The 26,403-nt window shown below is 66.5% G+C and overlaps 1 protein-coding gene across 1 annotated transcript; it reads right to left on the bottom strand.

Moving 5' to 3' along the window:
* Positions 1 to 1,544: 1,544 nt before the first annotated feature.
* On the bottom strand, positions 1,545 to 2,279 carry LOC129149739 (palmitoyltransferase ZDHHC3-like). Its single transcript, XM_054718652.1, has one exon. It carries the CDS (start codon positions 2,277 to 2,279, stop codon positions 1,545 to 1,547), a length of 735 nt encoding a protein of 244 aa, XP_054574627.1.
* Positions 2,280 to 26,403: the final 24,124 nt, after the last annotated feature.

Raw genomic sequence — 26,403 nt, 5'->3', positions numbered from 1 at the left:
AGACCAGGAAGGACATGCTCTGCAACAGGAGACTAGCCCTCCCACCGGCCGAGAGGATGTCAGCTGACAGACCCCGGAGCCACGTGAGAGCCACGTGGGAGCCACGTGGGGAGACGTGTCGGTGGGTTGGCTGGTTAACAGCAGAAGGCCTTGCCCAGCCACCATGGCTCAGTGGTTGAGCATCGACCTATGAACCAGGAGGTCGAGGTTCAATCCCCGGTCAGGGCACATGCCCGGGTTTCGGGCTCGATCCCCAGGGTGGGGCGTGCAAGGAGGCAGCTGATGGATGATTCTCTCATCATTGATGTTTCTCTCGCTCTCCCTTCCTCTCTGAAATCAATACAAATACATTAAAAAAAAAAAAAAGCAGAAGGCCTTGGCTCGAAGCGACTAGGACATTCGTAAAGCAGACTCAGCGCTTGTTTTCACAGGTTTCCCTTGAAACGCCCCTGGACGGCGGCTTCCCCAGGCGCCGGGATTTCTCCGCCCCGCCCGGGCATCAGGGATGGACGCGTGTCCCACGCATGACCCGGGCACGTCTGGTCAGATGGTGTTGGGGAGAGAGGCGGGGGCGGGGAGAAGGCAGAGGGCGCCGGGTCGGAGCGGCACGCCAAGGCGAGGGCCGCAGGGACAACCCCAGGATCCAGCTCGCCGTGCCCTCACTTTCCAGCTCCCCCAGACGAGGGCCGCTGCCCCCCACTCTCACCCAGCCGGACGGACCGCTTTGCCAGCCGCCCGGCCCCGCGGACGGGCTCAGGGGTCTGCACGCGGCGGGAAGAACATCGGTTTGGAGGTGTCGGCCGTGGTGTGAGCCCCTGCGGCCAGGCCGCTCCGTCTTGTGACGAAGGGCCCCAGGCAGCCGGGTGACAGGAAGGCGGGGGGGGGGGGGGGGGCTCCGGTGAGGGGGCAGGGGCCGTCGTGGGCACAGGCACCGTTCAGTGCCCCGGGAGCCCCAGCACCTTCCCAGGACCCCCGCCCCCCATCTGGCCACGGGCACTCTGGGAGCCACCCCGCTTTGGGCAGGATGTGGAAAGCTGCAGATTTCCCGGCTTCCAGAGGGGCCCCCTGCGCTGCCCCAGATGCCGTCCGGGTTCAGCTGTTTCCCTTTGGGAGGGAGCCGGGAGGAAGCTGCTGGGGGCTTTGGGGGGCGGCGCAGACCTCGTGCCCCCCTCACCCCCAGGTGGTCAGATCCGCTCGCCCTCCCACCCAAGGCAGGTGACTCACCGCTGCCCCCCGCCCCCCAAGGCTGCTGAGGGGCGATCTCACTCCAGGGCTCCGAGGGCGCACCCCACAGCGGGCACCTCCATCGCCAGCCCCCCACTGACAGGCGCCCACGGACTCGTGGGGACCCATTCACGATGCTTCACTCACAGCTGCGGTGGATTTACCTGTTGCCCGTCCCCACCCCCAATTCTGGGCAGAAGAGGACCCCGGCTTTTACATGGTCCGCCATCTGGCCTCCCGGTGCACCCCGAGAAGGCGGCTGGTGCTGACGTTGGTGGCGCGTCCCCTGTTGGAGGCTCAGCCCGTGGCCGCCGGAGCCCTCAGACCTCCGCGTAGCGCGCACCGGGCCTCGGGGGCCGCGGGGAGGCGCAGGGGCTGAGCCAGGCCAGGGAGGGCGGGCGGCCCAGGGCGTCCGCCAGGTTCATCCACGCGGCCCTCCAGCCGCGCTCGCCCCGCCCCCTCCCGGTGCGGTCGGTGCAGACCGTGCACAGCTGGAGGGTGAGCATCGCGGACGCGAAGAGGAAGCCGTAGAGCGCCGCCAGCAGGAGGAGGAGGAGCGCGCCGCGGGGCGCCGGGGTGCCGGGCGCGTGGCCCCGCAGGGCGGGCGCCCCGAGCAGCAGCAGCGCGTGCAGCGCGGCCAGCGCCGTGTACAGCGTGAAGAGCAGGAAGAACTTGCGGTTGTCCTCGCCCACGCAGTTGTTGACCCACGGGCAGTGGTGGTCCACGCGGCGGATGCAGCGCCCGCACACGGAGCAGTGGTGCGCGCCCGGCGGCGGGACCAGGCCGCAGGCCGAGCAGCGGGGGTCCCCGGGCTCGGCGCCCAGGCCGGACCCCGCGCCCAGGGGCAGGGCGCCCGGGTCGGTGAGCACGGTCCGCCCGTGCGCCGCCAGCGCCAGGCCCACCAGCGCCAGGGAGAGCGCGCCGTGCGCCGCGCCCTCGGCCCCGCCCCGCGCGGGCCCCAGCAGCTCGCTCAGCAGCGCCGCGCACCCGCTCAGCATCAGCAGCCACGTGGCCGAGGCGCACGCGAGGCCCACGGGGTCCCACACAAACCACATGCGGCGCTGCCGCTGGGGGGCCTTGTGCGTGGGGGTTTGCGCCGGCCTCACGCCGGGAAGGAGGGGCCGGGCCGTCCCTGCGCGCCCCCTGCGCCCCGCCTCCCCCGCGCCCCCGCCCGTGTGGCTGGAGACCCGCCTGGGCGCAGAGTTCTAGAATGTGCGCGCGCACGGGGATTTGTGAACACAGAAAGGCGGCTTCCCCCTGGGGGCGGGGCTGGGCACAGGGCCTCCGAGGAGCCCGGGGGTGGGCTGAGTGTGGAAGGACACCCGCCCTTTTTAAAGAAATATGTATCTTTATTGATTTCAGAGAGGAAGGGAGAGGGAGAGAGAGACGGAAACATCAAGGATGAGAGAGAATCATGGATCGGCTGCCTCCTGCACGCCCCACCCTGGGGATCGAGTCCACAACCTGGGCCTGGGCCCTGACCGGGAATCGAACCCTGACCTCCTGGTTCCTAGGTCGAAGCTCCACCACTGAGCCACCCCAGCCGGGCTGCACAGGCCTCTTTCAGGACCCTGGAGAGAGCCAGGGAGGGAGGGAGGGGGACAGGCCTGTGCGTCCTGTGTGGGGGAGGGGCAGACAGGTCGGGGGCGGTGCTTTAGGGACCGAGGGTCCGGCCCTGGGCAGAGGGTGGCTGAGGATGTCTGGGGCAGGTCCTTTGGCAACTGTGGTCCTGGCGGTGTTCAGGGCCGGGGGAGGGGCGCGGGCAGGAGCCCTGGTGGAGACGGGGTGCTGTCCAGATCCGGGCAGTGGAGGAAGGGGGCTGGCTCCGTGGGCCGGGAGCGTCTTAAAGTCCCCAAGGCTTCGCGAGCGGGACGTGGCAGCCGCGATCCTGACGGAGGGACGGGCCAGCCACTGGCTGGTTAAGGCATCTATGGGTCCAACCAGCTGGAGCCAAGTGCGCGCGATGCAGGGGGTGGGCGGGCGGCTGGGGCCCTCCTGGTGCCGGGTCTCGGGCTGAGGTTTCAGCAGCGACGCAGGTGCTACCAGCTGCCCACTTGGTCAGCCGAGCCCTCTCCCCCCCTCCCCCCAGCATCACCCCCTCCAGGCTGCTGTCCTGCGAGGCCTCCCCGTGGGGCCTGCAGCCTCCCCACTGCAGTTGACCATGGACACAGCGGGGCGGGGTGGGGCCAGGACACCAGTGTGGGGTCTTCCTCGTCCCCTGAGCGCCCCACGGCGGCCCTGGCCTTGTTCGGGGGGTCTCGTAGTTGAGGTTCTGTGACGGGGGCGTCGCTTTGGCTTACCGGCCGGCTGTGCAGGTGGGAACCCCCACTCCTCTCCTTCTGACCTGTGTGGGTGCTCCCCTAGGACCATGGTGTGATGCTATGAAACTGCCCACCTCTGTCCAGGTGACCAACTCCACACATGCACACGTGTGGCCACTCACACATGCACAGGCACACACAGGCACGCATACACTTGTACCACACAGACACACACAGGCACACACGCACACATACACCCTCAACGCACATGCACACACAGGCACAAATGTACACACACGTGCACACTCACACACATAGAGAAACACATGCACACATAGGCACACATACACTTGCACACACACAGACGCACACAGGCACACACACAGGCACACATACACTTGCACACACACAGATGCACACAGGCACGCACACACAAGCACACATACACCCGCACACACACAAGCACACACATGCACAAACAGGCATACACACATGCACCGACAGACACATGCACACACACACACACACACTTGCACACACAAGCACACATATACTCACACATACATGCACAGGCATACACATGCACACACATGCACACAGGGACACACAGGCACACACACTTGCACACACAGGCACACATACACTCGCACACACACACACATGCACACAGACACACACAGGCACACATGCACACAGGCACGCACAACGCAGTCCTCATTATCTCCGAACAGCAGGGCCGTTTAGAGCTGAGACTCTGAAGGGGGCAGAGCTTGTGGGTTTGGGGGGACAGGTGTCGGGTCTGCCGTGTGGCTGCTCCCGCATCTCATCTCATCACAGCGCAGTCCCTGAACGCTCGGGGCCGTGGCTTGCTGCCCGGTGTGGGCAGGTGCGGAGGCTGACAGAGAGGACGACCCTCGCTCCTCAGGCTCCCTGACCCACGGCGCGGACACACCCCACAGGCAGGCGCCAGGCGACGTGCGAGGCCTGGTGGGCGCGGTGCTGTGGGCTGGAGCCGGGGGACATGGGACATGGGACGTGGGACGGGGGACGTGGCACGTGGGACGTGGGACGTGGGACGTGGGACGGGCGGAAGAGCTCTGGCCTCTGAGACCCTCTAGCCCTCGGCGCGTGTCCCTGTCCTCCTCCGGTCCCGTCCCCGCCCTGCTCTCCCGGCCTCGCAGACCCGGGTCTGGAGGCGTGGTGGCCGGCGTTGGGACAGTGCTGGCCCGGCCTCCCTGGGCTGACCACTGTCCAGGGCACCTTCCGGGCCGGAGGGTCATGGCGGACTCCGCCCCTGCCTGGCGCCAGGTCCAGCCTACAGACCCCACGGGCCCGACCCTCGCTCCTCAGGCTCCCTGACCCGCAGCCATGCCCGTGTGCAGCCAGCACCATCCCCTCTCGGCCAAGAAGGAGGAGCAAGCAGCGGGCAGGCCTCTGAGCTGAGCGTGAACACCCAGTCTGAGAGCCGGGACCAGGAGAGGCCGTGGGGCGGGAGGGCGGGGCGGGGAGGGGGAGGGCAGCCTGCAGCTCCTTCCCGTCCCACCGGCAGCTCTTCCGGGGGCCCCGCTGGCCGAGTCTGGGGGCGCTTTAGCCTCAGTGCTCTCCGCCGGCTGCTCGCCCTGCCCCCACCCTCGGGACGCGGGGTCCCCATCCTCTGAGGATTCGGAACCCGCTGGCTCTGCGGTGCCTCCCAGCTCCACGTGCTGCAGGCCTCACCTCACGCATCCCGACTGCCTGGCCCCGGCCCTGGCCCGGCGGGCACCCTGTGGGACGCAGGCCGACTCCTCTGCCGTCCCCCAAGGAGGCAGCAGGAGGGTAAGCCTGGAGGGCTCCCAGGGTGAGGAGGCCCCGGGCCCCGTGCCGCAGGCGGGTGTCCCCATCGGGGCCGAGGAGGCAGGTGCTCTGCCTGCTGCCCAGTAAGCCCGGGCGGGAAGCCAGGGTCACGTGCCCGAAGCAGGCAGCCCTGCCTATCGACTGGCAAGCAGCTCGGAGGACAGCGGCAGAGGACACGGGGCCGCAGGACCCTTCCCCTCCGGTGGCTGACGTGGCAGACCCCGCGGCCACACGCAGGCGGCTCTCCTGGCGCAGAGAAGGGCGCTGGGGACAGAGCAGCCGCCGGGCGCCGTTCTTTCCGGATCACCAGCTTCCTCGGCTCCCGCGCTAACAGGCCGGGCTGCCGAGTCGCGTTCAGTGCATCACGGTTTAATCAGACGTGGCAGCTGTCGGGCGCCCGGTCCCGGGGACAGCTTGCCGCCAAAATGATCTGATCCATCCAAGACATCTTCCTGCTGCCGTGGGCCTCGGGGCCGAGCCGCCTCCACGGCAAAGCCCGTTCCAGGCTCCCGCCGTGGGCCTGGCGGGGCTCTCTGCGCAGCGGGGAGGCCGGGGGAGGGGTGAGGGAGTGCGGGGGGTAGAGGGCTGGGAAGCAGCTGCTTTTGCTCAAAAAAGGCAGAGACTCAGGGACAATGAGGTCCTGACCTCTGCCGAAGTCACAGACCTCAGATGAGCAGTCAGCCTGGGGGGGTGTATATGGGGAGTCAGCCGGGGGGTGTGTATATGGGGAGTCAGCCAGGATGGGTGTGTATATGGGGAGTCAGTCCGGGTGGGTGTGTATATGGGGAGTCAGCCGGGGTGGGGGTGTATATGGGGAGTTAGCCCGGGTGGGTGTGTATATGGGGAGTCAGCCCGGGTGGGTGTGTATATGGGGAGTCAGCCCGGGTGGGTGTGTATATGGGGAGTCAGCCGGGGTGTGTGTGTATATGGGGAGTCAGTCCGGGTGGGTGTGTATATGGGGAGTCAGCCCGGGGGGTGTGTATATGGGGAGTCAGCCCAGGGGGTGTGTATATGGGGAGTCAGCCGGGGTGGGTGTGTATATGGGGAGTTAGCCCGGGGGGGTGTATATGGGGAGTCAGCCCGGGTGGGTGTGTATATGGGGAGTCAGTCCGGGTGGGGGTGTATGAGGACGGCTGCAGGAGTCGTAGCTCTGACAGGGTCCCCGGCCCACCGAGTGTAACCGGCACCAGCTGGCCCCTGGGCCCAGGCCCTCAGGGGGCTCAGAGTCTGGGATGGGGGCAGGGCGTGTCGAGGGCTGGCCTCCAGGGAGGCAGCCGAGGAGGAGGCAGAGCCCCCCCCCCAACTACCCCTCCCTGCCTGCCACCCCGTGCTGGACAAGCTCAGCGGGTGGAGGGTGATCGCACGCAGCAGGCAGCCGGCCTGAGGGGGGCAGGACTCCAGTAGGAAACCCGCTCCCTGACCCGTGTGGGGTCCCGGGGTGCGGGAAGCAGCAAGGCCAGCCCTGCGGGTCAGGAGGGCACCCTGGCCTGTGCGTGGGCAGGTCCGGGAGAGGGCGATGGGGCAGGATGGCCACCAGCACCTGCTGCTGTTGGGTGGACTGGATGTTTGGACGGAACGTGTCTCAGCGGTGCCCGCTTTCCCAACGGGCCATCGATTGACGAACTCGCCCGCCACCCTGCCGGCCGCCCAGTGACCGACAGTGAGAGGCCGTGACCGGAGTCCGCCTCCCCGTGCGGGTTTGCCATGGCGGCTGGGCAGGGCTCGTCAGGGACCAGGGAGAGACCCCAGCCAGGCCCGCAGCCTCCAGGGCAGCCTGGATTTCTCGCAACAACTTCCCAGGGGGGGCGGGGCAGGGCTGGGTCCTGGGTCAGAGCAAGGCTCAGGCCCCACAACGCCACACCCCAGACCCAGACCCGGCCGGGCCGTGGACGGAGCCGTTCGGAGCGCCGCCGGGGGTGGGCTCCCTGCTCTGCTCGCCCACGGCCTGCCCTGTGGCCCCGGGGCCTTCTGTTGGCAGCGCAAGCCCGGGCCCTGTGAACGGGTCCCTGAGGCCCGGGCGGCGCCCTGCGGGAGGCCGCTGTGGCCTGCACCCCTCGGGGCGGGAGGGGAGGCCGCTGGCCTGGTGCGGAGTCTGATGGGAGGTGCTGCTGCCCTCTCCCCCCTCAAAGCCCGTCCGAGGGGAAGACAGTCACCCCGACATGCCCCGGGGCTGGGCCCACTCTCGGCGAGAAGTCACGGCCCTTGCACTTAGCAGCTCGGCCTCTCCCCGGGCGCCCGGGGCTGGCTCGGCGCGGCCTCCCTCCGGGGCCGAGGCCTGTGAGTGGGCTCCCGTCCTGCCGAGCTCCCGGGTGTGGCCTCCGACGGCTGAAGTGGTCAGCGGGAGCAGCAGGGGCCACGGCCGGCAGACCCGAGCCCCGCTAGGCAGGAGGGACGTGGTTGGTGGTGGGAGGATGAAGGGGCCATGGGGCAGGGCCCAGGCTGGGGCTTGCTGTCCCCAGGTCTCCGAGGTTCCGCGCGTGTTCCTCCCATCCTTTCTCCTCTCTGCGTTGGACCCGACAGCTTCTATCACTCTCTCCTCCAACTGTCGTCAAGGGTGCCCAGTAGGTTTCCGTGTTGGTTACTGCCGGCACCAGTTTTATAAAGTCCGTTTTCTATGCTTCCCATTTGCCTGCAAAGATTTCCTGTTTACTCACCGATCTAGCATTTTCCTGTGTTTCTTTTAAAAAAATATCTTTATTGATTTCAGAGAGGAAGGGAGAGGGAGAGAGGGATAGAAACATCCATGATGAGAGAGAATCATGGATCGGCCGCCTCCTGCACGCCCCCCACTGGGGATCGAGCCCGAAACCCAGGCATGTGGCCTGACCAGGGATCGAACCTCGACCTCCTGGTTCATAGGTTGACGCTCAACCACTGAGCCACACTGGCTGGGCCCATTAATTTTTCCAATGTACTCTTACGTTTTTTCATATTTTTTCAGATTCAAGTTCATTCTTGCGTGGAGCTACCTTAGAGGGAAGGCACGCACATCTAACCGACATCCCAGAGGTTCCTCAGGCAGCTCCTGGGAGTCCGCGGAACGCCCCTGGGTCTCCGGGACCTGGGCTTCTCCCTGGCGTGGGGTGTGGGGGCAGGGAATCCGGTTCTGCTTTAAAGCGACTCGGTAGGGAAGCCGCCATCTGCGCGGGAATTGGTTAATTTACCCTCGAGCCCGAGGTCCCGAGTCTATTTCCCATCACATCATCTAACGCGCGCTGCGGATCCTCATTCTGGGATCAATTTCATCCTGGAGTGGCATCCACTTAACCCCGGGGGCCCCTGCTTTCAGCCGAGTAAAGGTCAAACCGTCCGCCGTCCCGCGGCAGCTCATCCATCAGGAGGGCCGCGGGGAAAGGTTAATGGATGTGGAGGGCGGGATCCATCTCCGGGGGCGTTAGGGATGCCTCGGAGCAGGTCCGTGTTCCTTCAGTTTAGCGGCGGGAACGGTGATTTTCGAGCTAACCATGCCGTTTAGGACGCCCGCCCTGCGGCTGTCTCGCAGGGTCAGGGCCGCCCTTTCCGAGAAGCCTCCTCGCTGCCCAGCGGGAGCTCCCCACGGAGCGAGATGACGACGGCAGACTGCCCCCCTTTCCAATGACTCCAGTAAGCCGAGGCTCTGACTGAGCCCCTGTCCCGTGTGTGTGTGTGTGTGTGTGTGGGGGGGGGGGCAGGTGTCCCGGGCTCCTGGGCGGCCTGGCTGCCCACGTCTGATGAACTGCCCGGGTGGAGGGAGGGGACGGACCGGGGATGAGGGGGGAGGTTCTGGGACTCACCCAGGGTGGGAGTGCCGGGAGGGAGACACGTGTCCACCGTCGCTGGGCCCAAGGGCGTGGGAAAGGCCGAGGGCAGGCGCTGGCTGGCAGGTCCGGTGCCCGGGCAGGAGGGGACCCAGCGCACGGGGGAGCCTGCTCCCCCACCCACGGCAGAGCCCACCCATGCCGGGTGGTCTGCAGGGCCCCTGGAATCTAGGGGGGTGGATGCCATTTGGTGAGGCCCTGGGGCCCCTCAGGAACCGGCCTCCCTCCCTGCTCCCCTCTCCTCCCTGTGCCAAGGGTCACCCTGACCCCTCGCTGCCGGCTCCTCTCCGTGGGCACCCGAGGGCTCAGAAGTCCGGGACCATCCGCACCGGCACAGGGGGGAGCCGGCCCCCGGGTCCCGCACCGGGTCCCCCTGCAGCGGGGCTGTGAGAGGCCCGCACAGGTTTGCAATTTCTTCCAGAAGTTTCTTGTTGAAACGTCGTGTCTGTGCACCGGCCATGACGTGGCCTCCCTCCCAGGCCGCCTTCCCACTCGTGACAGCGAGCAGCCGTCACCTGGTTCCGCGTGTCCGGTCACAGCCGCTTGTGGCGGTTTTGGTCCTGGAGTCTCGGGTTTCCAGACGCCATGACGTCATCTGCACGGGGTCCTCATGTTCCCTCCTTCCTTCCGGTGCGTGTCCCGTCCAGATGGGGGTGAAGGCTGGGTGAACAGATGGGCCCCCGAGGCGGGCACAGGGCAGGCCATGGGCCTCCGCGTTCACGGGCGACCGCGGCCAACGATGCCGGCAGAGGGAGGGGTGTCTGCGGCCCCCTGGCCCGGCCCCCCCGGGGAAGGAGCGGACGGGAAGGAAGGGGCACGCGGGGCGGAGGGCGATTCCCAGGCAGCGGCACCTGGGAGGCCGGAGCCCGGTGAGCGCCTTTGAGGTTTTCAAGGAAAAGGAAGTGAGAAATGGGGTGATTGGCCCCCGGGGGGGGGGCGGGGGGCGCTCACGGCGCAGGGAACCGAGCCCATGGCCCCCAGAAGCGTTTTAGGTAAACAAAGCTCCTGGCCTGAGCTGGCCCCGGCCCCCCCCCCGGGTTTGGGGGTTCCCAGAACCTCACGCACTGCTCTGCCCGAGCTCCCCGCCTCTCGGGCGCCCGGTGCCCCGGGCCCGGCCCGCTGAGCCCTTGGACCTGCCGAGCTCGGCAGCTGGACAGCTCGGTCTCTCGGACCCAGATTTCCAGCCCGGACCCCGGTCCTCGCGGCCTGGCCCCGCGGCTCGGCCGTGGCCACCGGCCTCTTGCTTGTGTGACTCCTGCTCACCGCGTGGGCGAGGCGGCAGCTCCCGGGAGGGGAGCCGGGGAGCAGGGGGGTGGGGGGGAGGACACGAGGGCCGACAGGGTGGGTGTCTGGAGCCGTGCCCCACGCGCCGGGCCCGTCCACTCCCTCCAGGGAGCCGCTGCCGTGCCGCAGGCGGGCGGTCTCTGCTGCCTCCCCAGCCTCACCTGCGCCCCCTGGTGGCACGGAAACCGCCCCGCCGCAGCCACCCTCCGGCCAGCAGAGCCGCGCCCGTGGGCGGGGCTTCACCCTCACCGCCTAACTGTGGGCGGGGCTTCACCCTCACACCCTCAACTGTGGGCGGGGCTTCATGCACACTCTCACCTGTGGGCGGGGCTTCACCCTCACACCCTCACCTGTGGGCGGGGCTTCACCCTCACAACCTAACTGTGGGCGGGGCTTCACCCTCACAGCCTAACTGTGGGCGGGGCTTCATGCACACTCTCACCTGTGGGCGTGGCTTTGCACACACCCTCACCTGTGGGCGGGGCTCCCCTGCACATCCACGGGCAGCTCTCCGGCTGGGCTGGGGTCTCCTGCGGTTCCCGCGGTGCGCGGACAGCTCCCATGAATTTGCGAGGTCACCGAGCTCCCCTGCCCCCCCACCCGTCCCCAGAGCCCTCAGGCCTCTGCGCGGCTTAAATACCCCACAGCCTCACTGCTCCCGGCCGGGGGCGCTGTCCTCTCCGGCGGAGGAAGTGTGGTCTGCGTCCCGCGCCCCTCACTTCCCCGGCCGCCCACCTCTTGTTTGCGCGGGTGCGGCCCCCCCACCGGCGAGATTCAGGCGGAGCGGACGGGCCAGCGCCTCTGGGCACAGTGGGCCGAGCCCCGCGGCTCTGCAGGGGCGCTGACAGCCGGGGGGCCCCGAAGGTCTGTCTGTCCCTCCAGCGCCGGTCCTCGGGGAGGAGGCTCAGCCAGCGGGGTGACCCTCGGTGAAGGGCCCGTCCTCATGGTGTGACGTGGCTGGGGCCGTGGGTGGGGTGGTGGGGGCCTGCGTTTGCCTCTGGAGGAGGGAGCCAGGCTGGGCGGGCGCACACAGCTGACCCCGGCTGACCCCGCCTCCTCGCTTTGGCGGCCGGTCCAGCCGCTGCCGCTCACGTCCCCACGGGGCACCCGCACGCGGTTGTCTGTCGAGCGTCTGGGACCGGACCTGCCTGTGGGAGCCCGACCTGCTGCGAGGTCAGCTGGCTCCCGGCCTCGTCCCTGCAGAGGAGCGCCTCGGGCGCCACCTGCTGGCGGCGTCCGGCCCTGCACCGCACACCTGAGCAGGGACGTCAGGTAAGCGCCCTGGTACCTGGGCTGGGCTCCTTGCCTCCGGCCACCTTCCTCACCTTCGGTTACTCCCGGGACCTCAGCGCCTGCCCCGGGAGCTGTCTCAGACGCTGCAGGAGCAGACAGACCCGGTCCCAGGGGTTCCGGCGGAAGGGAAATGAGAAAGGGAGTGGGCAGAGGCCTGGAGGCGGGCAGGGGCCCCTGGGGTGGCAGGCAGGCTCCGGGGAGAAGTCCTGGGGGCTGGGGGTGGGGTGGGGCAGGGAACCACAGGGTTGGAGCCTGGCCTGTCCCTCCCCCCCCCCTTTGACAGTTTAACTTAATCTAAGAGCCCCCAGAGGAAAGGATCCTCCTTCTGAAACTCAGGGAGCGCCGATGGGGATCTGTACCTGCCGCTGTCCTGGTCATGCCCTCCGGTGGGGGCCGGGCCTGTGGCCAATGATCCCCCCCACAAGGCAGCTGCCCCCCCCTCGTCCCCCCCCCCCCCGTGTGCAGGCTGCTCCCAGCGAGCCCCATAAACACATGGTTTCCCGGGGGTGGGGGGGGGTGGCGTCAGAGGCCCACGGCTGAGCAGGACCCAGTTTTGTGAAGTGTCAGGAGAGCTTGTCCCTGGGAGACGGGGACCACAGCCGGGTGCTTGGCTGGGTGTGCGGGACCGAATGGCCGACTCGGGCAGCAGGGACGCGGTGGGGGCCGGTCAGAGGCGGCGTGAGCTGTGCCCGGAGAGCGGGCAGCTAGGTGTGTGCCACAGGCAGTACCTGTAGCCGGAGTCTGGCCCGAGTCCCCGGGGGGGGGGGGGGGGGCCAGGGTCACGTAACTCAGGCGTCCTCACACCACGGCCCGCGGGCCACAGGCGGGTGTTTCTGCCGTTTTGTTTTTTTACTTCAAAATAAGATATGTGCCGTGTGCATAGGAATTTGTTCATAGTTTTTTTTAAACTATAGTCCGGCCCTCCAACGGTCTGAGGGACAGTGAACTGGACCCCTGTTTAAAAAGTTTGAGGACCCCTGATTTAGCTGAGCGGTGGGGGCAGGCGTGGCCGGGCCAGGCGGAGCGGGACTCCCGGGTCGCCCGCCGTTACCTTGGGTGTTGGAGGTCCGGGTCTGCACGCGTGGACACGACAGAGCAGGTCACCCACGGAGTGGTGCCCGTGGGGGGAGGGGGCTGAAGGAGGGGTGTGTGTCCTGAGCTGTACACACCTGGCGGGTTCGGCAGCGTGGCGAGGGCGCCCTTCCGAGGACGTGGGCGGGGCATTGGCGAGCTCATCTCGGTCCTGGGCACCGGGAGGGTCATGGCCCGCCCAGGAGCTCGCGCCCCCACGGTCACGTCCACACCGCGTCTTGGCAGAGCGAGACGGGGGGGTGGGGGGTGGCGGGGGCTTGCTTTCTCTCCTCTTCGCCGACGCCTCCTGACCTCCTCCAGGCCGGCCGTTCTGCCAGGCGAGCGGGGCGTCTCCCTGTGGTTGACTCGTGCCTTCCTGGTAACTAGAGCTGCCGCGCACCTGCCCCGCGCCCGGGCCGCCGGGCGTCCTCCAGGCGCTCCGCCCGTTTGTCAGCCGACGGCGTGTTGCTGCCGACGGCACATTCTTTGCGTGTTTCCGACCTCAGCCTCTTGGCAGGTGTGTCGTTTGCCCATGTTCCCTGCCCTTCAGTCGCTGCCCCTCTGCGGTGCTGACGGCTCTCGGCTTTACCGTGTCCCTCCCTCCGCCCCCCTTCTCTCCCGTTTTTGAGGAGCCCCTCGGAGCCGTTACACTGTGAGCACGCGTCTCTCTCCCAACAGAGAAGCCGCGTCATTTCCCGACCACCCGGTGCAGCACGCGGCTGCGCGTGGGCCCGCGGTGGGAGGCGCAGGCCGCAGCGTCTGGCCGTCACCTGTAGGCTCCGTGTGTCCCTGGGCAGACACAGCCTGCGCCCAATGGGGCAGAGCCGGCTCCGGGGCACCTCCCGGGGGCCACCCAGGCCTGGTCCACCAGCTTTTGTTCAGATTTCAGACTCTTCTGCCGGCTGGTGCCTGGTTTTTCCCCAAAGAACGGATCCTGCCCTTAAAGACACGGCGTCTGCCCTGGATGGTGTGGCTCGGTGGTAGAGCGTCGGCCCGGGTACTGACGGGTCACGGGTCCGATCCCCGGCCCAGATGGGGTGCATCCAGGAGGCAACCAATCGGTGTGTCTCTCTCACATCAATGTTTCTCTCTCTCCTCCCTCCCCCCCTCTCTGTATAAATAATAATGGGAAAAATATCCTCAGGTGAGGATTGAAAAAAAAAAAAGAAAAGAAAATGGTGTCTGCACATCCCCCTCCCCCTCCCCCGTGAGGCTGAGGCTCTGTGGGTACCTCTGTGCCCCTGGAGGGTTCCGGTTCCCGGGCCTCCCCTCCCCCACAGCCCCACCCGCCTCAGCTGCATCCAGTTTCAGCGGGAACACAGCTCAGTCTGCGCAAAGCCCTCGGCCAGGAGCTCATGCTTTCCCGTAAACCGGCGGCCGGGCGGCGGCCGGGATGGAGGTGCCACTCGGGTGTCAGGGCCTCGGAGACCACTCTCCGATCGGAGGCCCCGGGCTCAGGGGAGACGCCAAGCCGCCCCCGAACCACTTATCTCAGAGTTAGTTCCGGGCACAGGCTGACCGTCTGCTTCCAATTTGTCAAAACCCCGAAGCCTCGTCCACGAGGGGCCAGCAGCTGTCTGCCCCCCACGCAGGGCCCTCCACAGGCCGCCGGGCAGCACCCCCCTCCGTGTCCCAGACGCTGGCGCCCCCGCACCCCTGCCCTTCCCTGAACCCCCGCCTCCTGCTTCCAGTGGCCCGAGGACCCCAAAGACTTCTCTCCACGTGGATCTCCATGTAGCCCCCCGAAAGCCCAGCCTGGCTCCCCGTCCCACAGGCCACGTCCACTCCTTCCAGAGCATCTGTGGTCCCGCCACACCCGATGCCTCCCCGCTGCCCCCAAGCCCTGTGCCGGGTCCTTGGTCCACACCCCGACGCCCTCCCCGCTGCCCCCCAAGCCCTGTGCCGGGTCCTTGGTCGGGGCCAGAGGCTGGTGCTGTGACCAGACCCGCTGGAGGGCGGTGGCTTCGGGCCGCCCGGCTCCCCCCGCGCTGGCCGCGATGGGGTAACCTGCCTGCTCGCAGCTGACGCAGGACCGCGAGGTCACATCACCGCCCGCTGCTCAGGGCGTGGGCGGAACGCGGCACACACCACAGACCCACCCCACACCACAGAGCTCAGGCCCGTGGGGGGCCAGGACGGGGTGCGGAGACGGCCAGGGTCCCGAGCCCAGGCAGCTCTGCTGCTCCCCTGGAGGTGGGGGTCGGCGTCCTGACGGGGAGGAGCCCCAAGGACTGCTGGCCCTGCAGGGGCTCCTATGCCAGGCGGGCCCGGGGAGTCTGGACGCCCCCACTCCTGTGAGTCCCCCACTCCTGCAGGACCCCCACTCCTGCAGCCACCCTACTCCTGCAGGCGCCCCACCCCTGAGGTCCCCCTCCTGCGGGCCCCTCACTCCTACGGCCCCCCCCTCCTGTGGCCCCCCCTCCTGCGAGCCCCCCACTCCTGCGGGCCCCCCTCCTGTGGCCCCCCCTCCTGCGGGCTCCCCCCTCCTGTGGCCCCCCCTCCTGCGGGCCCCTCACTCCTATGGCCCCCCCCTCCTGCGAGCCCCCCCTCCTGCCCCGGGCCCCCCTCCTGTGAGCCCTCCCCTGCAGGCCCCCCTCCTGCAGGCCCCCCTCCTGCGGGCCCCCCCCTCCTGTGGGCCCAGAGCGAATTGTGAAGAGAAAATATGAGCTTGGCTGATGAGCTTTGAGGTGCTCCGGCCGGGAATTGAGTTCCTTAATAAACAAGGAAATGAAAAAGGTTCAAGCCACTAGAAATTCAAATAAATTCTCTAAGGTACTACGTGGAGCCGTTTGGGAAAATGAAAGAGTTTGCTTCCCAGGACCCAGGCCACCTGCCTTAACCTTTGAGTGTTAATTTTTTCCATTTTACGTGTCTCAGCTGACCCCCGGTCCACTGTGCTGTCCCCACCTGCAGAGCGAGGCCCAGCGTGGGGGTCAGGGCCCCTGGGCTGGGGAGCAGGGCTCCCTCCGGGCTCAGACAGGTGAGTGCCCGCAGGGCGCGGGTGCCGGGAAGGGAGAGGGAAGGGGTCGGAGCTGCAGGCATCACCGGCTGCCCTTCGGGGTGGCCGCTGGGGCCCCAGCCTGGACGAGGGTGGCTCTCCGTCCCCGTCCCCGCTGTGTCTCCAAAGCTCCTCTCCTCCCCTCCACCTGGTTCCTCTCAGGCTGGGCCCCGAAGGGGGGGCCATGGGACGCAGACCCCTGAGTCCTGCCTACAGACTCAGAGGGGCTTCCTGGTGGGGCCAGGCGAGGACACGCCCAGCCAGGGACCCGAGGGGCACCGGGGGCAGAAGCTGTGCAGCCGGAACACAGGCTGGACACTGGAGTGCACCCCAGTGCTGGTGGGGCCTCCGGAACCTCAGGCCGGGAGCACCAGGAGGCTCCGGGAGGACGGTGAGGGAGCTGCCTCCGCTCACTCAGCCAGGATCCTCCCTCGCCCAGCGAACCCGCAGGCACGGCCGGCGTGGGCGTGGAGGGGAGGGACAGGTCTAAGGTCATATTCAAGCTGAGTGTCCCCTCCTCGCTCAGCCATGCTCACTGGCACCTCCTTTGGGGCCGGGGAGCTGTGACCAGGATCAGGGGCAGCAGAGAGGAGGGGCCAGCACCGGAGACGGCTGGGCGTGGCTGACTCTGACCCCCCTGGGCCTCTTCCGCCCTCCACGCCCAGTCTGCACTGTCTCCTGGGACCCTCGCAATGATGCCTGGAAGTCCACTTATTGTCCCCATTTAGAGACGTGGGTTCGGGGCTCAGAGATGGTGGCCGTCTGCCGAAGGCCACTCCTCTGACAGCCAAGTGATGGGTGAATGGATCTGCCTGACTCTAGGCCCTGAGCTTCCAACCACAGCCCAGCAAGACCATCAACACAGGCAGCCCTGTCCCACCTGTCACTCCACACACCCCTGCCCAGGATGCTGCCATGGTCAGTGCTCAGTCACTGTGTGTTGTGTTGGAATCAACGCATGGATGGGTACATGGCTGGCTGGCTAGATTTTAAATGGGTGGGTGGATAAATGAATATTTCAATGAATGATGGATGGGTGGATGTATGTATGTTTGGATGGAGGGTTTAGTGGGTGAATGGATGAATGAGTGAGTGTATTCATGGATGGATGGATGAATAATTGGATGGAAATGAAAGGATGGATGATTGAGGAGGTGGGTAGGTGGATAGATGGATGAATAATGGATGAATGAATGGATGGATGGGTGGGTGGATGGATGAATAAATGGATGGATGAATGGATGGATGGATGGGGGGATGGGGGGATGGATGGATGGATGGATGGATGGATGGGTGGGTGGGTGGATGGGTGGGTGGGTGGATGAATAAATGGATGGATAAATGGGTGGGTGGGTGGATGGATGGATGGACAGATGGGTGGATGGATGGATGGGTGGGTGGGTGGGTGGGTGGATGGGTGGGTGGATGGGTGGGTGGATGAATAAATGGATGGATGAATGGATGGATGGGTGGGTGGGTGGGTGGGTGGATGGATGGATGGGTGGATGGGTGGGTGGGTGGATGGGTGAGTGGGTGGATGGGTGGGTGGGTGGGTGGGTGGGTGGATGGATGGGTGGGTGGATGGGTGGGTGGGTGGATGAATAAATGGATGGATGAATGGATGTATGGATGTATGGGTGGGTGGGTGGGTGGGTGGATGGGTGGGTGGGTGGATGAATAAGTGGATGGATGGATGGATGAATGAATGGATGGGTGGATGGGTGGGTGGGTGGATGGATGGATGGGTGGGTGGGTGGGTGGATGAATAAGTGGATGGATGGGTGGGTGGGTGGGTGGGTGGATGGGTGGATGAATAAGTGGATGGTTGGGTGGGTGGGTGGATGGGTGGGTGGATGGATGGATGGGTGGATGAATGAAAGGATGGATGGGTGGGTGGGTGGGTGGATGAATAAATGGATGGATGAATGAATGAATGAATGGATGGGTGGATGGGTGGGTGGATGGTTGGATGGGTGGGTGGATGGGTGGGTGGGTGGATGGGTGGATGAATAAGTGGATGGATGGGTGGGTTGGTGGATGGATGGGTGGATGTATGTATGTTTGGATGGATGGTTTAGTGGGTGAATGGATGAATGAGTGAGTGTATTCATGGATGGATGGATGAATAATTGGATGGATAATGAAAGGATGGATGATTGAGGATGGATGAATAATGGATGAATGAATGGATGGATGGGTGGGTGGATGGATGAGTGGGTGGATGGGTAGATGGGTGGGTGAGTGGATGGGTGGATGAATAAATGGATGGATGGAGGGATGGATGAATGGATGGATGGATGGATGGGAGGGGGATGGGTAGGGGGGGTGGGGGGTGGATGGATGGATGGATGGGTGGATGGATAGATGGGTGGATAGATGGTGGGTGGGTGGATGAGTAGTGGTTGGATGGGTGGATGGGTGGATGAATAAATGGATGGATGGAGGGATGGATGAATGGATGGATGGATGGATGGGTGGGGGGGTGGATGGATGGATGGATGGATGGGTGGATGGGTGGATGGATGGGTGGGTGGGTGGGTGGGTGGATGGATGGGTGATGGGTGGGTGGGTGGATGGATGGGTGGATGGGTGGGTGGGTGGATGGATGGGTGGGTGGATGGGTGGGTGGGTGGATGGATGGGTGGGTGGGTGGATGAATAAGTGGATGGATGGGTGGGTGGGTGGATGGATGGATGGATGGATGGATGGATGGATGGATGGATGAGTGGGTGGATGGGTGGGTGGGTGGATGGGTGGGTGGGAGGATGAATAAATGGATGGATGAATGGGTGGGTGGGTGGATGGATGGATGGACAGATGGGTGGATGGATGGGTGGGTGGGTGGGTGGATGGATGGGTGGATGGATGGGTGGGTGGGTGGGTGGGTGGATGAATGGATGGATGGATGGATGGATGAATGAATGGATGTGTGGATGGGTGGGTGGATGGATGGATGGGTGGGTGGGTGAGCTGATAGGAAAATGCCTGAATCATCTTCAGTGACCAACTCTGCTCCTCCTTGAAGACCCCAGAGCACCTGCTCTGTGTAGGAAGCTGTTATCTCCATACCCAAAGGGATTTCACACAAGGAAACGAAAGTCATTTACCAAAACCAAAGAGCGAGCAAGAGTTGCCATCAGATTTTGAAAAATTAATTTAGGAAAACAGCCTCCAGCCTCAGCCATCCCTCCCCGGGATCTGAGGAAGGCCTTTCCGCGTCCTCGCAGGCGTGTCAGACCGCGTCACAGTCACTCCCCTCGGGCCCAGCGCTCACCCTGCCCGTGGGAGGCTCCGGGGCCTCGGAGAAAAGGGCAAGCGGGGGGTGGGGTGGGGTGAGGGGGGGCAGGAGGGAAGCCCCCGCCTCCGTGTGCAGCGCGTCCTGCCCCAGCCTCGCTCTCGGGGGGGTCACCTGCAGGGGGGCCCCCCAGCTCCCGGGGTGCGGGATGCGGAAGCACCGGTTCCGGTGAGGCTCTGAGCGGACTCCTGCGTTTCCCGGGAGGATTCCCGCGTGGCGCCGGGTGCTCCGTGTCCGGAACGGCTCTCCGGTGCCCCGTGGACCCCCGGCCGGTGGCCATGCGGACAGCGGGCGCCGGGCCACGCGGTGCCTCGGAGGCCGTTCCCACCCGCGTGTCCTGTGCGACGTGTGCGGAACCCGCCGTGGCCGTGGGGTTGGGGCCCAACTTACCCAGGAAACGCGGACCGGAGCCGGCGGCCCGCTGCTCCTCCCCTCCCGCCGTCTGTCCTGAGGGCGGGGCCTCTGCGCCCCCGGCCACCTGCGCCGCGTCCCCAGGCGTCTGGGTGCGGGTTCTGGGTGCCCTGTCCGTCCCCCCTGCCGGGCCGGCCTCCGTCTGCAGGGCGCTCCGCCCAGAGCCCAGGCCCCGCGGCCTTAGCCTTCTTGTGGACAGAAAGCGCGGGCTCGGAAAGGGGGCTCCCCCCACCCCCCAATGCGTGGCAATGGTGGAAAGTTCCGGAACAGCCGTCTCTCAAGGAGGCAGGTTCTGCTGCCGGTGCGTCCACACGGGCCCCTGTGTGTGGGGCTCCCGCTGCTCCCACCCGCCGTTCCTCTCGCGGGACAATCCCTCCTCCCACGCGCCCACGCGCCCGGCTTCTCAGACGAGGGCTCCCCTGCGCCGAGGGGGTGGGCGCCCCGGTTGGGGCAGGCGAGGAGCTGTGTTTTGTAGAATCGAATCGGGTGCATTTGCAGCCCTAACCCCTGCCAGGACCACCACTGCCGGGGTTTGGGGCCTAGGGTTCCCCGAAGGGCAGCCCCGACCAGCTTTCCACGCGTGTCCCACCCGTGGCCCTCGTCCGTGGACCCCGCGTGTCTGGACCGGAGCCCGTTGCTGGGCTGCCCCTCCCCTGCCTCCTCCTGGGTCTGTCCGCTCCCCTCGTCCTCTAGGCTGGGAGTCCTGACTGTCAGGTCAGTCCTGGCGGCACGTGGGCCAGCCCTGCCCCAACAAGCCCCGCCCACCCACCACAAGCCCCTCCCACCCGCCCCAACAAGCCCCGCCCACCCACCACAAGCCCCTCCCACCCACTCCAACAAGCCCCTCCCACCCATCACAAGCCCCTCCCACCCGCCCCAACAAGCCCCTCCCACCCATCACAAGCCCCTCCCCACCCGCCCCAACAAGCCCCGCCCACCACTACAAGCCCCTCCCACCAGCCCCCACAAGCCCCTCCCCTCCCGCCCGGTCACCTGCTCCCCGGAAGGTGCACTGATGCAGCAGCAGCCTCCCCGCACGAGGTATTTTTAAGGAACAGCCTTCATCTTTGACTTCTTACTTCAAAACACTCCTTTATTATACAACTAAAAAGAAAAAGCTCATTACAGAGGGCCTGAAAACACTGAAATACACAAGGCATAAAATTAAAAATAAATCATCGCAACGTGGCTGCCGGAGACGGACGGTTCCTGTTCCTGTTTTGATGTATTTCCTGCCGGAGCCACCGCTTTCCCAGGTGGCGGTGCAGACTCAGGGCCGGTCCGCCCGCCCGCCCTCAGCCGAGCTCCGAGCCCTAATTAAAAGCCTCTCCCCCGACGTGATGGATTCAGCCCCCGGTTTTCCTCTTTCCTCTGAATTATTGATGCTGAGCACAATGCGTCTCGTTGACTCTTCTATTGTCTGCAATTGAAATGGAGCCCAAGGGCCTGCGCCCGGCTGCGTGGGGGCGGGGGGGCGCGGGGGCGGCGTGCGGGGGGGGGGCGTGGGGGGTGAGGGCGGGCGAGTGTCCTTTTGCGGAACAAGAGGGGGAGCCAGTGAGCTGTGGGAAGGTAGGGGGACCCTGTGAGCCCTTGGCGGGCGGCACCCGTGGGCAGGTCCCCGCTGCCTGAGGGCCTGGTGGGGGCGCAGCGCGGGCGGGACCGCCAGGAAGGCGGATCCCTGGTTGAAGTCGGGGTCCCTCTCTGGAGCGTGGGCGCCCCGACTACAGGGGCAGTGAGAGAGGCTCGGCCCCCCACAGGCTTCGGGGGACATTGCAGCGTGGGGGGCGCACCCTGCGGGGCAGCCCACAGACTTAATGGTGCTTCCCGGTGTGTGGGGGAGCGTTTTCCCACCCGGAGGGGGAGGGCGTGGGCGCGCGCGGCGCCTCCTTCGCTGAGGGGCCCCCCGCCCGGCGCAGGGCCCGCTGGAGGGAAGCCTGGGGCAGCTTGGAGGTGAGTGGGCCTCCGGGGTGGAGGCCTCCCCCGCCTGCTGGGTGGTGTGGGCGGGGCGCGCAGACTGGGACCGGCCGCTTAGCTCGGGAAGTGAGCGGTTTGTGCCTGAGCAGCACCTGTGGGGGGGCCACTCTCCCCCTAACGACCCGGCTTTCCCTGGACGGGGCCCACCGTGGAGGGCTTGGAGCTCAGCTGGCTCAGTGGTCACCGAGCGATGGAGGCGGCTGTGTGTGCAGACCAGGGTCAGCCCAGGGTCAGCCCAGGGTCAGCCGAGGTGGGGTGAGGGCGGGCAGGCTGGGTGGGGGAGTGGGGTGTGGGGTGCAGGGGTGTGGAGAGTGGGGTGGCAGGGGAGTGGGGTGCAGGGGTGCGGGGTGTGGGTTGTGGGGAGTAGGATGTGGGGAGTGGGGTGCAGGGGAGTGGGGTGCAGGGGAGTGGGGTGTGGCCTCGGCACCACCGGCACCCCGACAGCACGGGGACCCACACCCACTCTGCAGCTGCGGGAGCTGGAGGCGGACTTGGGGTTCACAGCCTCTCTGCTGGGGGTACACAGCTCTGCCCCGGGTCTGCACTGGGGACACGGGCCCCGAGGACGTGGAGGGCTCCCGCGTGCTGCCACAGTCCCCCAGGACCCGGCACCCACGAGGGGCCACCCCTCCACAGGACGGGCTGCCTTGGAACTCGGTGCTCTGGCCGCAGAGTCAGCAGCTCGGAGCCTCCCCGGTGGGTCCCATGGGCCCACCTGCCGGTCCTCTGCTCTCCTGCGGGAAGGGCAGGTGCTGAGGCTTACCCCCCTCGCCCCCCCCCAAAAAAAAAAAAAGAATTGGAGAGAAACAGAACCTGTAGAACATGCCTCCACTCCTGCCCAGGAATCTGGGTCCTGAGGGACGACCCCACCACCCACCATGAGCTGGCCCCGCCCCTGAGGACCTGGCCCCGCCCCTGAGGACCTGGCCCCGCCCCCGAGGACTTAGCCCCGCCCCTGAGGACCTGGCCCCGCCCCTGAGGACCTGGCCCCGCCCCCTGAGGACCTGGGCTCACACGCGCCTCTGTTACCCCGGCTTCCCCGGTCCGGGCACAAGGCGGGGGCGGGGCAGGCTCCCTGGGCGCCGGGACACGGGCTGCGGCAGGCACACGGCGGGCCCCCGGCGGGCACAAGTGCACCTGCAGCTCCAGCCCACCCGTGCCCGCTTCTCCTCGGCAGCAGCTCCACTTGCCGGGAGTGGGCGCCAGGCCTGCGCGGAGGGGCTTGGCACGGGGTCCGAGCCGCCGCCGCTGCCGGGAACCGCTGCTCAGTCCTGAGCGGAGGCGCCGTGCGCGGTCAGGCAGGGGCGCCGCGCCCGGGACGGGGTGCGGGACCCACCGTGACAGGGAGGGCGAGGCTCTGCGCTCGGTCGCCAGGCTGCTCACAGGGCACGCAGCGGGCCTCAGTCCTGGTCCCCGGGGCGCTGGGTGAGCAGGTGCGGGCAGGACGGGTGCTCCGCCCACCAGCCGTTCCCACCTCCCCGCCTGCCTGGCGCCCGCCCTCCCCTCCCTCACCTGCTGGCCCGCCCCTCTGCTCCCAGCCCACCCGGTGCCCCGGAGCGCCGGCCCGGGAAGGTTCAGTCCTCACCTGCCCCGACGGTGGACAGGCCCCGGGAGGGCGGACAGGGTCCGGGAGGGCGGACAGGCCCCGGGAGGGCGGACAGGCCCCGATGGTGGACAGACCCCGGGAGGGCGGACAGGCCCCGGGGAGGGCGGACAGGCCCCGGGGAGGGCGGACAGGGCCCGGGGAGGGCGGACAGGGCCCGGGAGGGTGGACAGGCCCCGGGAGGGCGGACAGGGTCCGGGAGGGTGGACAGGGCTCGGGAGGGCGGACAGGCCCCATGGAGGGTGGACAGGCCCCGGGAGGGTGGACAGGCCCCATGGAGGGCGGACAGGGCCTGGGGAGGGTGGACAGGGCCCGGGAGGGTGGACAGGGCCCGGGAGGGTGGACAGGGCCCGACGGTGGACAGGGCCTGGGGAGGGTGGACAGGGCCCGGGAGGGCGGACAGGGCCCGACGGTGGACAGGGCCCGGGGAGGGCGGACAGGGTCCGGGAGGGTGGACAGGGCTCGGGAGGGCGGACAGGGCCCGGGAGGGTGGACAGGCCCCATGGAGGGCGGACAGGCCCATGGAGGGCGGACAGGCCCCGTGGAGAGTGGACAGGCCCCGGGAGGGCGGACAGGTCCTGGGAGGGCCATGTGCCGCAGGGAAGGTGCTAAGATCCCGGCGCCTCCCAGGTGACTGCAGGGCGCTGGAGCCGGCCTCCTCCCACCGCCCGGGAGCGCTGATGAGCCGCCTGGAGATGCACCAGCCCCAGGGCCCGCGGGAGGGGCCTGGGCGGGGCTCGGACCCTGCTGTCCAGGCGCAGCTGCTGATGGGGGAAGGGGGCACGGAGAACCCCGGGGCCTAGTGACCCGCAGTTCCCAAACGAGGCCCTGAGGCGGGGGTGGCGGCTGTGGTGACAAGGGCAGGTACCTGCACCTGATCCTGCGGAGGGACGTCCAGGGCAGGAGGGCGGGGCCGGGGCGAGGCTGGGGGCGAGAGGGCGGGCCAGGAGGTCCGAGGCAGGCCACGCCCTAAGAACCCCCTTCCTTGCAGGTGGGGGGCGCAGGGGAGGCCCGTGGGGGCTCATTCAGAAAGCCGGGGCCGGGCTGGAGAAGGGGGTGTCTGTCCCCGAGTCCCAGTTCTCTGCGAGGGAGGCTCCCGTGACCTGGGGGGGGAGCGTCAGGGGGCGCCTCCCTCCCGCCCGAGCTGGGGGACCCTGGCTCCGGGCAGCGCCCACTTCCTCCGAGGGCGCCGTGGCTTTGGGGTGAAGGCGGCCAGCGCATCCGCATGGCACACGGGCACCCGCGGCTGGCCAGACCCTCGGCTGCCCAGGGCCTGTGGGGTGAGGAGGCTGACGCAGACTCGGACCCGGCCTGGGGTGCTGCTGGCCCGCCTCCCGGAAGGCTCCCTCTGCTCCGTTCAAGTTCAAGTGCGAGCGGGCTGCAGCTCGGAGGGTTTCTCACCACGACAAACAGCGGGACATGCCAGCACCGGGGCTGGGCCTCCACGGTCCCTTGAGGAGGTAGAGTGTGGCCCTGGCTGGTGTGGCTCCGTGGGTAGAGCCTCGAGCCGTGGACTGAAAGGGCCCGGGTTCGATTCCCCTCAAGGGCACACACCGCGGTGGCAGGCTCAATCCCTGGCCCTGGTCGGTCCGTGTGGGAGGCAACCACCCAAAGTTTCTCTGTCTCTCCCCTCCCTCCCACGCGCCATAAAAATCAATGGCCAGATGTCCCGGTGAGGATTAACAACAGGAAGAGGAATGAGATCTCCGCAGACTGCCCTGCCCCTGGGGGCAGCTCCCAGCAGCTCCGGGCCCAGACGCCTCACGCGGGCTATCCTGGCCGCCTTCGCCCGGTCGCCCGGTCGCCTGCCAATACAGCGCGTGCAGCGCCCAGCAGGTGCCTCTGGCCGGGTGCCAGGCTTCAGACACAGCGTGTGGCTTGCGTTTAACGACACGGGCGTTTTTGCGTTTGGTGGTGCCTGCCCTCGGCTCTGGGGGATCAGCGTGTCACCACGTGCTATTCCGTGTCACGTGTGGGACGGGAGGGCGGGTCCTGGCGGTCAGCATGGTGCTTGCAGGCCTGGGTTGGACCATGGGAGGTGGATCTGGGCGCCGCGCACACGGCTGCTGCCTGCCTGCTGGGCCCTGCCAGGACGGGGGGCAGACCCCGGTCGGAGGGCTGGGTGCCGAGCGCCCTCGGAGGCCGGCGCCCGCAGGACCGGAGCGCGTGCCGGGACCGCGGCCTCCGAGCGGATGGCTGTGGCATGCTTCACGTGTTCCTTTCCTTCCTGTGGGCTGTGACAAGTAACTTGGGCTTCATGAAATGTGCATTTTCAACGTCGTTCCCGGCATGTTAATTAGGCCGGAGAGACGGAGTCGGAGGCTCAGAAGCGTCTTTTCAATGTGCCTTCCTAATCACCGGTTGTTTCCAAGAAAATAATCATGTTGGGCAAATGATGACATTTTGCTCTTACAACTGTGTCTCCACACGCTCGCAAACTCCTGGTGCGCGCCTTCGGCGTCGGAGCGGTTCTTCTGCTCGGGAGGATGGCTGCGTCCCACGGTTTTGGCCGCAGCCTTGCTAATCCGACACCTGGCGTTGCTGACAGAGGTGACTGCCGTCAGAGGGAGTTCGGGTGACGCTGCCCGTCCCCTCCCAGGTCACGGGGAGCCCACCTTTATGGAGAGATAACCGATGACGCTGTGTAATGTTAAGGTGCAGACACGGTGATTCGATTCCCATAGATACTGGGAGGTGATGATCACGTTGGCTTGGTTAACACCTCCCTCTCTCACACAGTTAGTTTTGTGTGTGCTGGGAACACTTAGCAACTTCCACGTAAATCATGCAGTTTGCTAACCATAGTCACCATGCTGAACATGGAGTCCCCAGCATTACTCACCTCCTAGAGGCCCGATGCATGAAATTCGTGCAAGAGTGGGCCTTCACAGCCCCGCTTCATCCAGAAGGTCATCCGGACGGTCCTTCTGCTGTTTGACTGTTTGGTCAATTTGCATATTATGCTTTTATGATTATAGATAACTGATCTCTGTATCATTAGACCCGCTTCACCCATGTCTCACTCCAGCCCCCCACAGCCACCCTACTCCCTGTTTCTACAAGTTCAGGCTTTTAGGTCCCACTATGTGCCTGAACCACATCTTCTCCATCCATCCATCCATTCATCATCTATCCATCCATCCATTCATCCATCATCCATCCATCCATCCATCTATCCATCCATCCATCATCCATCCATCATCCATCCATCCATCCATCCATCCATCCATCCATCATCCACCATCCATCCACCCATCATCCATCCATCCATCCATCCATCCATCCATCATCCATCCATCCATCCATCCATCATCCATCCCATCATCCATCCATCCATCATCCACCCATCATTCATCCAT

The sequence above is a fragment of the Eptesicus fuscus genome, chromosome 7 (assembly GCF_027574615.1).
Source record: "Eptesicus fuscus isolate TK198812 chromosome 7, DD_ASM_mEF_20220401, whole genome shotgun sequence".
NCBI lineage: Eukaryota > Metazoa > Chordata > Mammalia > Chiroptera > Vespertilionidae > Eptesicus > Eptesicus fuscus.
Note: the sequence above shows the minus strand (reverse complement) of the source record. Positions and strands in the feature narration are given on the sequence as shown.

Excerpts from the sequence above, each read along its gene's own strand:
- LOC129149739 (XM_054718652.1), bottom strand. The coding sequence starts at position 2,279 with ATGTGGTTTGTGTGGGACCCCGTGGGCCTCGCGTGCGCCTCGGCCACG.